Source organism: Drosophila guanche, unplaced genomic scaffold (genome assembly GCF_900245975.1).
Source record: "Drosophila guanche unplaced genomic scaffold, DGUA_6, whole genome shotgun sequence".
NCBI lineage: Eukaryota > Metazoa > Arthropoda > Insecta > Diptera > Drosophilidae > Drosophila > Drosophila guanche.
Genome location: NW_022995745.1, coordinates 7,611,147 through 7,622,181, shown reverse-complemented (window position 1 = coordinate 7,622,181; position 11,035 = coordinate 7,611,147). Strand labels below are relative to the sequence as shown.

Below are 11,035 nucleotides of genomic sequence, written 5' to 3'. Positions count from 1 at the left end.
TCGAGCTAATGATTAATTTTTTGCACGTACTAAAGCCAGAGCCGAGCCATGTACGCGAGATAGAGCTGGCAGCTGGCAGCCAGCGGGGCACACACACATGGATGGATGCCCTAAGCATTGGACAAAATGGGAATGGGTCGCATAAATCTCTCCTCTCTAATCCGCTCCCACCCCAAGCGCACACACGTCAACCAGCGCGATCATCGCTGCTCCTAACTGGCATTCTGCGTGGACACCCTGTGGGCATGGATCAAAGACATCCTCTCTCTCTCTGTCTCTCACTCTCCTGAGCTGTCTCCTCTCACCGTTCTCTTTGGGAACCAGCACACACGAACACACTCTTTGGCGTTGTCACACTTTGCACTTTGCCTTTGCCATTCAGGCCGAGGGGCAGCAGAAATAACAATTAGCAAACAAAAATTACAACAACAACAAAAACCGCAAATTGTGCAATAACAATTAGCAATAAATACGAGTAGGTATCGCTCTGGCGCACTTTTGTTTTTTTTTCTGGTTCGAATTTAAACGTTATTAAATGAAGCGCAGCCCCACAACAAAATGCAAAAAAAAAAAAAAAACACAAGAACAGCCGCGCAGCAGTAAAGTCGAACGGAAAACCGAAAATCAAACAACAAAAATTGAAAAACCGACGGTAAACAAAACGCCCGCGACGGAGCGGCGCTGCTGAAGGAGAGCGCAAGCGCGAGTGCGAGTACGAGCGAGAGCTTCGATGGCGCGCCTACGACTGGGGTATGGCGGCAAGCTGCACCGTTAGTTTGTTACACCTGAACTGAAAAGTTTTTGGGCCCAAGCCGCCGCCGCCAATCATTGTTTTTTTTTTCCCGCGACGCGAGAGCTTTGCCTTTGCCACCTTACACAAAAGTAACCAAGTATTTATGTAGATATGTACGTAAATATGTATGTACATATGTCTGTACATGGTGTTCGTGTGTGTAGCAGGTTAGGGGGTGGCATGGAAATATGTACAAATGCAGCTACAGGTACCAGGGGGTACTTTGTACTTACCAATTCATTTTGCTTGTCTTTGGAGCCAGCTTTGGATTTGATGGTCTTGCTCAGAGCCATGGCGTTAATTGAGCTGCCACCTCCAGCAGGAGCTTAGATCCACGCTTTGTTTGTTTCCTTTTATTGTTGTTGGTTCTGTTGCAAGACTTACTTCTTGTAACCCAACGGCATTAAAGTTATTATGAAGTTGTAGACCGAAAGCTTCTCATTGGATTGCGACTGTGCTTAGCCGAGTTTCAATCCAATGCTGCGCCTGAAAGTATGCAGCGAGTTAATACACTAAAGACAGAAAATAAAAACACTAATCATTAAAATGTTCGAAAGGCCACTTATCTACTTAATATTGTTTTTAATACAACAAATTATTTTTGTGTCATAATCATAATAATGCTCAGTTTGCTCAGTTGAATAGCCATTGCAAGGAATCGGCTGTAGATCAATTTGGTCTGTACTAAAATATTTTACGTGCACATAACTAAGAGTCTAATACAAGAAATTGGTGCTATTCCTACCTCCCGATTTTGAAATAAAAGCCTTGAAATTGTTAGTATTTTTACAGAAACTTCTAGTCTTGAACTAGTTTCACCTTTTTGGATAGATGGGATGTGTGCACTTTGCACACATTTCACTAGCATTCCCTTTCTTGTTTCTTGAACGACTGAGAAATGAAACCCAGTAAATGCGTTCCATGGAAATACCTAAAATTTATGTAATAAATGTTTTTTCATCATGATTGTACATCATCAAATAGTATCCACAATTTGGCCATCAATTTGCAAGGGCAAAGACTTGTAAAATCCTACAAATTGCTATTGCCATGTGGAGAAGAACTGCCTCTGTCGAAAGGATGAACTTCGAATAGGTGGAGGAGAGTAATGTTTTATTCCCAGTTTCTGGGGACACCATTTACTGTTCTGTTCCTCCTTGGACTCGATTTGAACTATGTAAAACCATAAAATAGTGATCAGAAGATCGGCTTCTTCTCTGACTTTTCTCATTTAAGTTAATTGCTGCTCTCGAACAACTGCTTTGAACTGATGGTGGTTGCTGCCCACTCGCTGTTCCGTCGCATAGTTTCGAGCGCATTTGGTCAAAATGAGTTTTCGTTTTTGGCTTTGAAGCCTGATGGCCAAAGCATTTGGAACGCCTTCGGGCCACAGCAACAGCAGCAGCACACCACCCGCCCCCGCCTGTTAATGAAACGAGCGTTGAAGCGTTCTTGCCACAGAACCAACAACCACAGCATCGAGAAAAACAAAAGCAACAACGAAAGTAAACACACAATAAAATTGTTGACACACAAACAGTTTGAAGTCAAGAAATCTACAAAATCAGAGGATTTACGATGCCCGAACACCGAGCGCCACCAAGGCGAGATCCATCTACGTAGATCTCAAAATGGATTTGCATATGCACATATGTACATATGTACGTAAATAGGTACGTAAATATGTGTTCCAAATATATACTAGACATGTTCATGTATAGACATCGAAACCGATATATTCCGACATATATCAAATATTGATAGCTGCTCGAAATGACGAAATGAGCGAGTTATTTGCGTTTTTTTTCTCTCTTTTTTTACTCTTAACGCTTTTTTTTCTTTTTCTTTCTTCGGCCCACACAGTGTCAGGCCAGTATCTGCCATATGAATATTATAGAACTGCGATCTGCTGTATCTGTGTCGCGGTCTCTGCCAGTGTGCGTGAGTGCGGCAAACATAACGTCGTACATGGCATATGGAGTAGAACTGACAGTTTGTCATACACCTAGCTACAGTGTAACAGTCCTAAGATGATTCGTCGAACAGATCTTGAATGAGTTGACAACATAGATGGATATTCATGCATATAGGGTAAATGCTTCATATGTGGCAAAGGAATGATGAATGATGGGATACATCAGATCAGTGAAGAAATGGGCATGATCCCCCATAGGGTGTGAATGAGTTTCTAGGTTAATGAATGGCTTCGTAAGTCGCAGCTGAAATTAATGAATGAATGAATGAAGGAATGGTTAAGCGTGCGTATGCATACCCATACAAATACATCAAAGTTTGCTTATGATATGATTAAAGATTTTCCTTGTTTTCAAGATTTCACATCAGGAGAGTTTGCGCCTTAAAATTGAAGCTGTAACCTAATGATTTCCTTAGCGAAGGCTTCACTGTAATCATGTGCAACACTTTTTACGACGACCTCTGCGAAAGCCACACAAATATTGCAGTACAAACGAACATCGCGCCAGAGACATCGTCATCGTCATCGTTATCGTCAAGTTGAATCGATTTCGATTCGCAGAACGATATCTCTGGATATAAGAATCTCGGAGCAAGTCCAGCACTGGGGGGCAATGGGCACTAGGGATTATCAGATGATCTCTCTCTCTCTCTCTCTCGCAGATCACAGATCGAACACTTAACAAAAAGAAAAACAAACAAATAAACGCACAGATGGAGTTGGGGGACAGATCGCGGCACACAGAGAGAGACAGGGCCAGAGAGAGAGAGCGGTAGAAGAGGCATATAATTGGCCAAAAGACACATGAACGGACAGCTGGCCCAACAGATGTTGCAAAAATGGCTAATGGGGCAGACAAGCGTGTCCAGAATGGTAGACTGGAGCGCGCCTAGGGATGGGCAGCCCATCAAGGATGACAATCTATCGATTGTCAGTCCATCGAGCATCGATAGATGGAGTTATTCGGGATGTGGGCGTGATACCTTTCGATTCGATTATTCACTCAATTTTAACAATAACAATAACAGTAATAACAATGCAACAGAAGCACACACACTCACACACACACACACACACACACACTAACCGAAAGGGTAGGACGAGGGAGAGATAGACAGTACTTAGAAGGAACCGCGCGCACGTTTTTGTGTTGTTGTTGTCGTTTTTTGTGTGTCCGCCCGTCGCGAGAGCACTCGGAGCAGCAGGCCAGGCCAAATGGTTTGTTGTAGTCCGCCTGTGCCAGATTCACAACTGATCTACCTGCTGGCATAGCCGTAGCTCCGTTGCCGTCTGTCGCCGCAAAATTGGCGATCGCGCGCGCTGCTCAGCCGCCGCACCCTGCCCCAACCCCAGCCCTAGCCCCAATCTCAGCCAGAGCCAGAGCCAGAGCCACAGCCACAGCCCCACCGATCGGCGATCAGTATTTCCCATTCGCATTCACAACAAGCTAAGCCCCAGCTTTGCGGTTGGTACATCTGCTAGCCAGCCACTTGGGCATTCATTCAAGCAACACAGACAGAGCAGAGAGTGAGAACCGCAAAGAGTGAGAGAGAGAGAGAGAGAGAGCAGAGGCAGCGGCAGCGGGAGAGAGCAATTCCGAATCGAAGCTGGCCAGCAGCCGCAGCAGCAGCAGCCATGATGCGAATACCTGTATCGGGGCAAGGTGTGTTTAGTCAAGGTGAATCACTTCCGGTCCAGCCAATCTTCTTTGAGGTTCCCATACTCTCCCAGAACATTTCTCATGTCTCGCATGCATATAAAAACGAAAGTGAAAGAAGTGCATATGAGAGCTTAACGCTAAAGCTTAACTCTGCCTCACCCCACATAAATGAGCTTTGGGATCGGGGCTGACTGAGCGGATCAATGAGAATGAGAATGGGAGAGAGCAAGAGCGAGCAGCTACCCTAACGTTAGGCAGGTATGCACACACGACCACACTCGGCATTACCGGAGAATCAACAGTTGAGAATCAACAAGCGTAAGCCGCTTGGTAGGGTAGCCAACATTCGATGCTTTTGCATGCGGCTTGCTGCGACAATATTTGGCTGGAGCAACTTGTCGCTTGAAGGTTAGGCCCGATTGGAATGCTGGCCGGCTCAAAGCGTTGGCGGTTAGGCAACGACAGAGAGTAACAGAGCAAGAGAGAGAGAGACCGAGACAGAGACAGTGAGTGACCTGCGCACACACCTACACTCGGACGCAGAGTAAACCTCATGTTGGCGTGTGTCTCATGACATTTCGCAGAATCGCTGGGGGGGGGGGAATATCAAAACTGCCCGCCAAACTGATAAATGTTCAGGGAGGGGGACTGTGGGGTGGAACGGAACTAGGAAATGCCTTTTGTCATTGGCACGCGCTACATGCACTGATTGCCGGGAGGGGGGACGGCTGTGTCGGAAGAGCAACAATAGATAGATAATACTCTCGCCCTGGTTTTTTCATGGAATTTTATTCTTTTTTATTGTTTTCATTTCTCATTAAGGTTTTTCTTTCTGTGTGTGTGTGTGATGATGATGATAATGTTTGGCCCGAACGAAAGGATTGGCTTCCACTCCCAACACAACGAAAAGAGAGAGATGCAACGGAAGAGAGTATCGCACACTCACTCCCTACGAAATGAAAGTGAGATTGAGAGAGAGAGCGAAAGGATGAATATCTCTATCAGTCAGCTGATCCATTCCAGTCGTCCCCTTTCGTTCCGTTCCTTTCCGCTTCGAGTGTTTTACAGTAAGTACAATCATAACCTTAATCTCTACAGAATGTGCAATTATTGATCTTTTACAATTTTCATTTCTAGTTTTATGTATTTTTGCTGTTGTTGTTGTTTTTGTTGTTTTATGGATGCCTTTTTGTTTCTTAAGCTAAGGGCAGCTGATAAAAATTAAAACTTACGAATGTCGTATGGTTAAAAAAAAGATTAAAAGAAGATTCTAGGACAGAATTTATTTGCTAAAATAATTAATGATCTCGTTCTGAATGGATTTGATTTGTAAGGGTAGGTAAGTAAGAGTTTAGTGATGCTTTATAGAGACATAGAGATGATACTGATGATGTTGCTACTGGTTCTTGGGCGATGACACTGTTTCATTTCTTCATTATGCTTAAACTAATTACATAAATTATGCTAGGATAGCGCGTGATTGTTAAAAAAGAGGACTACATAAATTAATTGGGACGCTTTCGTCCCGGTTTCTCTTGGTGATCCCCCCCCCCCCCCCCCCTCTACATTCTAGATTCGGACAGCAGGGCCGACTCGGACACCTCGAGTGGCCCACCCAACCGCCGATGTGTCGTGTAAATACGCAATTTTCTATGATTACTGGATGTTCGTTTTCTTTGGAGTAGTGGTTGTGGTTCATTCTCTCTTTGTAGGTCTTCCTTAAGTTCCTTTCTATCCCCCCCCTCCCCCCTCACCTGGCTGGTATCCTGGTTGAATGCATCAGCTCTGCTTTTGGTTGCTCCTCGTTACTGGATCAGTGTAAAATTTCATAGCGCGCCTTCACTCATCGCTCTACTAAATAATTGCTTCCCTCCGTCCATTCCCGTCCAGTTGTCCCCTCCCGTGTTAGTCACCGAAGCCGAAGCCGTATCCGTTTGCTTCCTTACTTGTCTGCTTCCACCGTGTGTTCCTGCAACTGTTCCTCCTGCGCCTGCAGTAAGTAGTGGCTGGAACTCCACTTATGCCTCTCATAACCTCTTCAACATACGCTTCTTCTCCTTGAGCAACTTCTCCTTCTTCTTGTCCTGCAGCTTCTTGTCCAGGCCCGCATGCTTCTTAGTTGAGGGTCCATCATCATCTTTGGCATCGCTCGCAGCGCTAACACCGCACTTGGCGGGCTAAACCCAAACAAAATCGGTTGAGATCCAATATATAATCCATACGAACGTGAGGGAACACTTACCTGGGCATGGATCTCCGTCATCATGCGCGCTCTCTGCGAGTAGTCATCGTATCGTTCGAGCAGCATCTTGCCAGCCTCCTCGTTGAGTGCAGACTCCGGATTGGGCACAATCAGCAGGCATTTAATGGTAAGCAGTATGTGTTTGATACCCAGATCCGGCTTCCAGTCCTTCTTCAGTGTGTTGACGCAAATCTCGCCGTTGCTCGCCACATTTGGGTGAAAGATTTTGGTTAGGAAATAGGCCTTTGGCGGCGTTTGCGGGAAATCTTTGCTGAGTGTCAGCTTGACGCGGAAGATGCCAACGGCGTACGGTGTGCCCGCTGGTCCGTCGATCAATGCCTGTATATCGGTGACATCGCTCTCGTTTATTAGCACTTTAATGCCCTCCGGCGGGGTGGTTTCCATCTCTTGCAGCTCCCTCATCACCTGACGTATCGTTTGCGGCGACAGGTTCTCCACATTGGAATACTGCTAAAAGTGGTACAGTTTTTCAATTGTTTTAGTTTTGAATTTCAATCTCCCAATATTTTGGATACATTACCGAACTCATGGCTTTTCCTGTGCCCAACGGATGCTGTGTAACAGTTCGTGTGCGTGTGCGTGTGTATGTGTGTGTGGAGGGTTTTCAAGGTTTCGCGACGGTGCTTTCCTGGGCCCGCAGCTTGGAGGCTTGACTCCAAAAGTGTGTTGCAATCTCTCTTCGCGCGGAGAAGACGCCAATGTGCAATCTGGTGCTGCTGTGTGCTGGCGGTGCTTGGCGTAGTCGTTGGAGTGGAAAACTACTCTTGTTTCACTGTCTTTTGCAGTTTTTGCTTGCTTCTACTTCGAGTGGGAGGGTTTGCTTTGGTTTGGTTTGGGTTTCTTCTTCTGTTTTCGCACGCTTTTCACTTTTATGCCTAATAGAAATTTGAAGACTTTTGAATTTTGCCTTGCGATGGATTTCAAATCGATTTGATCGCCTGTGTTGTTGCTGTTGTTGTTGTCCTTCTTTTTTCGTCACATTTAAACAAATTCTGTCAAATTGCACACTTCACGCTCAACAACAACACGAAAACAGCTTCCATTTACAGAAACCCTCGTCGTATGGCATGCGCTACACATCAGGCATGCTGACTCGCCAAAACGTCCCTCGCACAAACCTTTTTGAGAAGCCGCGTTTAATTGTAAATCAATTACAAATATACAAAAACTGGTACAATTCAATTTAACGCTTAACCTACGGATACTTTTATTGTTAATTAAATCCAAATATGCATTATTGTTCGCATCGCTCGCAGGGTAGAGTGTACGTGAGTGAGCATAGCCTAAGCAAACATGCAGCTCTCTACACTTCTTTCAGGGCGCAACACTAGGGTTGTCTCGCTCTGGCGCACGCACATGAGCGCATCTCAGCTGCAGTTGAAGTTCACACTAATTTCAGTGCAACTATTTTGCAGGGGTCTTTGATGAAGCTGATATTACAAATATTATATTTTACGAAAACTGCGGAAAAATAGCATTTGTGAGCTGGCAATTGCAGAAAAAAATAAACAGCGATGAATTGCAGGGGCGGTGGTTCGGCGTGCCCGTTTGCCAGCACTGCAGCGCATTCCGCACACATTGTGCATTCTCCAACACTAAACTCCAGCGCTGAGCGAGATCTACTACATCCATCTCCATCCATTTCTTTTATTTAATTAGTTTTAATTTAGATTTCTAATTCTAATTTATTAAAAAATTTTAATTTCTGCGACTCGCATCCCGTTCGGCTCGCTTCGCTCCGGTCCGGTTTGTCCGTGTGAGCCCCCGCCCACCGACACCGACACAGAAACAGAGCCAACCCAAGTGTGTGCCTGCCAGCCCCTCCGTTGTGTGTGCGTTTGCTCAGAAATTGTCTGTTGTGTGGAAAAAATGTCGAAGAATAAAATAAACACAACCTCGGCCACGGCCACCGGCGCTGAAACGAATCTAATCGAAGTGAAATCAAAGGTGACTACTCCCAGGGAAGAAAATTAATGCTGCTGTCCCGCTGCCGCTGCCGTGCCGTGCCGTGCCGTGCCGCTCCCATTCTGGCCACTAACACTATAATCCGTCGGGGTCAGGTCGATGTTGATCAAGCGGTGGCATTGCTGATTCATGCGTATAGAAATGGCAATGCAAACGGAAACGGGTTGCCTCCCGTGATCGGCCAGCACCTGTAGGCTGCAGGCTGGGCGCAACAGGCCGTGCAACAGTTGTTGCAGGGTGAAATTTTTCACTGGAACAACACCTCTAATGGCCATTTGCATTTTCAGTTCGATGCCGAATTCCGACGCTGGAGCTTCAAGCGCAACGAAACGGAGCAGAGCTTCGACAAGTTCGCGGCACTCATCGAGCAGCTGCACAAGCTGGCGAATATTCAGTTTCTGATACTCTACATCGATCCGCGGGACAACGATCTGCTGCCCATCAACAACGATGATAACTTCGGGCGTGCGCTCAAGACGGCACGACCCCTGCTGCGTGTGATAGTGCAACGCAAAGGTGAGAGCGCAGCGAACTCCCCCCTGAGCCGATTTCCACTTGAAATGCTTTCCCCTTTGCAGATGATCTGAACGAGTACTCTGGCTTTGGGACGATGAAGCCGCGCAACCTCATTGGCAGCATACTGCTCGGCCATACGCCGGTTAAGACCAAGGCGCCATCGATATCGAAGCCCCACGACTTTCGCCAGGTTTCGGCCATCATTGATGTGGACATTGTGCCGGAGACGCATCGGAGGGTGCGCCTGCTGAAGCACGGCAGCGACAAGCCGCTGGGATTCTACATACGCGACGGAACATCGGTGCGGGTGACGTCCAGCGGCCTGGAGAAGCAGCCGGGCATATTCATATCTCGCTTGGTGCCGGGCGGACTGGCCGAGAGCACTGGCCTGCTGGCCGTCAACGATGAGGTTATCGAGGTGAACGGCATCGAAGTGGCTGGCAAGACGCTGGATCAGGTCACCGACATGATGGTGGCCAACAGCTCCAATTTGATCATAACCGTCAAGCCGGCCAATCAGCGCACGCTCACGTCCACACATCGCGGCTCCTTCTCGCGCAACAGTCAGCTGTCGAGCGGTTCGCATCACACAAATCACACGAACACCTCCGACGAGATTGAGCACGATGATCAGGATGATATTGTCGATCTAACAGGCGTCACGCTCGATGAGAGTCCCACGGGCACCTCCTCCACCGGCAGTCACAACAATCATCAGCCGCAAACGCAGCAGCAGTCATCGTCACCGCCCACGCATCACCATCCGGCAGCCTCCAATGCGTCCACAATAATGGCCAGCGATGTCAAGGATGGTGTGCTGCACTTGTAAGCCAGGCAGCCAGCGACAGAAGGAACGGCAAGCGACGACCACACCACACCACCACACACATTTGATGGAACCAGAGAGAGAGAGAGAGAGAGTTCAGGCCTGTCGCGCGGGGTACATTAGTGTGTAGATCGAGAGCCTTGAGCCAGTCAATTAAGCGTAAAGTTCAATGAGATAATCCCCGACACAGGCCACGTACATATATCATTATAGCATATATAAAATGTTTTTATATGCAGCTACACGACTCTCCCCCACCCATACATTCCACACACACACACACACCCATACATTCATTTGCATGTTTTTGGAATGCAGTTTGTCCCTTTGTTTTTTATCTATTTTCCTTTTACTTTTCATATTTATTTGGGTATTTAAATTTTGTAGTCCCCCCTCTGATGATGTTGCATTAGATTAGAACGAGATGGCAAGATGGAGATTGAGACAGAGCAGCAGAGAGCAAGCATTAAATGCTGAAAAAGAGAGAGACAGAGAGAGAGAGAGAGAGAGAGAGAGAAACACATTCCATTTTTTGTAAACCCAAAAAACAAAAACTCACAAAAATGTCTGCACATTTAAAGCGTGGATTTGTGTGCATTATTTTTAAACAAAAGATTTCTGTAAGTTCCATTTTACTTGTGTGTCCAGTTTAAACTTTTATTCCACATTTTGTTATGTTAAACGATTATTAATCATATCTATATTTTTTTTTGTCATTTTACACTCGTGTTTTTGTCGTAATTGTGTGTCCCCCAATACTCGTTCCAAGTTCTTTTTAACAAATACAAAAATATTTATGTTCATCATCGTAGGATAGGAGAGAAGTTCGGGGTAGATAAAGTTAAACAAACACCAACAGCGCCTTCGCCTTTAAGAGAGCAAATTCGATACTTTTTATATGTTTACAAAGAAAAAATATATATATATATATAAAATATACAAAATAGCATGTTATACACGCATCTAATTAGATCTAATGGAACACGAACACGCGAACACACACTGTATACGCTTTAGTGAAATCGAAGAAAAGACAT

The 11,035-nt window shown here is 45.9% G+C and overlaps 3 protein-coding genes and 1 long non-coding RNA gene across 6 annotated transcripts in view; 2 read left to right on the top strand and 2 right to left on the bottom strand.

Annotated features, from left to right (window-relative positions):
• LOC117581423 (AF4/FMR2 family member lilli) overlaps positions 1-4,025 on the bottom strand; it is a 21,136-nt gene extending 17,111 nt beyond the window's left edge. The window contains exons 1-2 of one of the 2 annotated variants that reach the window (XM_034268591.1): positions 3,856-4,025; positions 1,027-1,279 (exon numbers count right to left, since the gene is read on the bottom strand). In XM_034268591.1, coding sequence (XP_034124482.1) covers positions 1,027-1,086 — 60 coding nt within the window. In that variant the 5' untranslated portion in view covers positions 1,087-1,279; positions 3,856-4,025. Of the gene's footprint in view, positions 1-305; positions 415-1,026; positions 1,280-3,855 lie in introns of those variants that run through there. The other variant, XM_034268589.1, reaches the window with a different exon arrangement.
• A 332-nt stretch (positions 4,026-4,357) lies between these two features.
• On the top strand, positions 4,358-5,331 carry LOC117581430. The gene is made up of 2 exons (XR_004573655.1): positions 4,358-4,431; positions 5,251-5,331. It is a non-coding gene; the product is annotated as an uncharacterized LOC117581430 (long non-coding RNA).
• Positions 5,332-5,981: 650 nt separating this feature from the next.
• LOC117581428 (ubiquitin-conjugating enzyme E2 S) lies at positions 5,982-7,734 on the bottom strand. 2 transcript variants are annotated; one of them, XM_034268598.1, is made up of 3 exons: positions 7,212-7,734; positions 6,671-7,141; positions 5,982-6,605 (listed from the first exon to the last, which is right to left on the bottom strand). In XM_034268598.1, the coding sequence occupies exons 1-3, from the start codon at positions 7,218-7,220 to the stop codon at positions 6,456-6,458; spliced, it is 630 nt and encodes a 209-aa protein (XP_034124489.1). In that variant the 5' UTR covers positions 7,221-7,734; the 3' UTR covers positions 5,982-6,455. The 2 variants fall into 2 exon arrangements, with proteins under 2 accessions (XP_034124489.1, XP_034124490.1); XM_034268599.1 differs by having other exon boundaries at positions 6,671-7,138.
• Positions 7,735-8,278: 544 nt separating this feature from the next.
• On the top strand, positions 8,279-10,902 carry LOC117581426 (partitioning defective protein 6). Its single transcript, XM_034268596.1, has 3 exons — positions 8,279-8,638; positions 8,944-9,172; positions 9,235-10,902. Exons 1-3 carry the CDS (start codon positions 8,561-8,563, stop codon positions 9,999-10,001), a joined length of 1,074 nt encoding a protein of 357 aa, XP_034124487.1. The 5' UTR covers positions 8,279-8,560; the 3' UTR covers positions 10,002-10,902.
• The last annotated feature ends 133 nt before the right edge of the window (positions 10,903-11,035 follow it).

Bases quoted from the DNA above. Each gene is read 5' to 3' on its own strand.
- LOC117581426 (XM_034268596.1), top strand. From the start codon at position 8,561: ATGTCGAAGAATAAAATAAACACAACCTCGGCCACGGCCACCGGCGCT. The intron at 8,639-8,943 runs GTGACTACTCCC...TTGCATTTTCAG, and splicing joins TAATCGAAGTGAAATCAAAG to TTCGATGCCGAATTCCGACG. The intron at 9,173-9,234 runs GTGAGAGCGCAG...TCCCCTTTGCAG, and splicing joins TGTGATAGTGCAACGCAAAG to ATGATCTGAACGAGTACTCT.
- LOC117581428 (XM_034268598.1), bottom strand. The intron at 6,606-6,670 runs GTAAGTGTTCCC...GTTTGGGTTTAG, and splicing joins TGACGGAGATCCATGCCCAG to CCCGCCAAGTGCGGTGTTAG.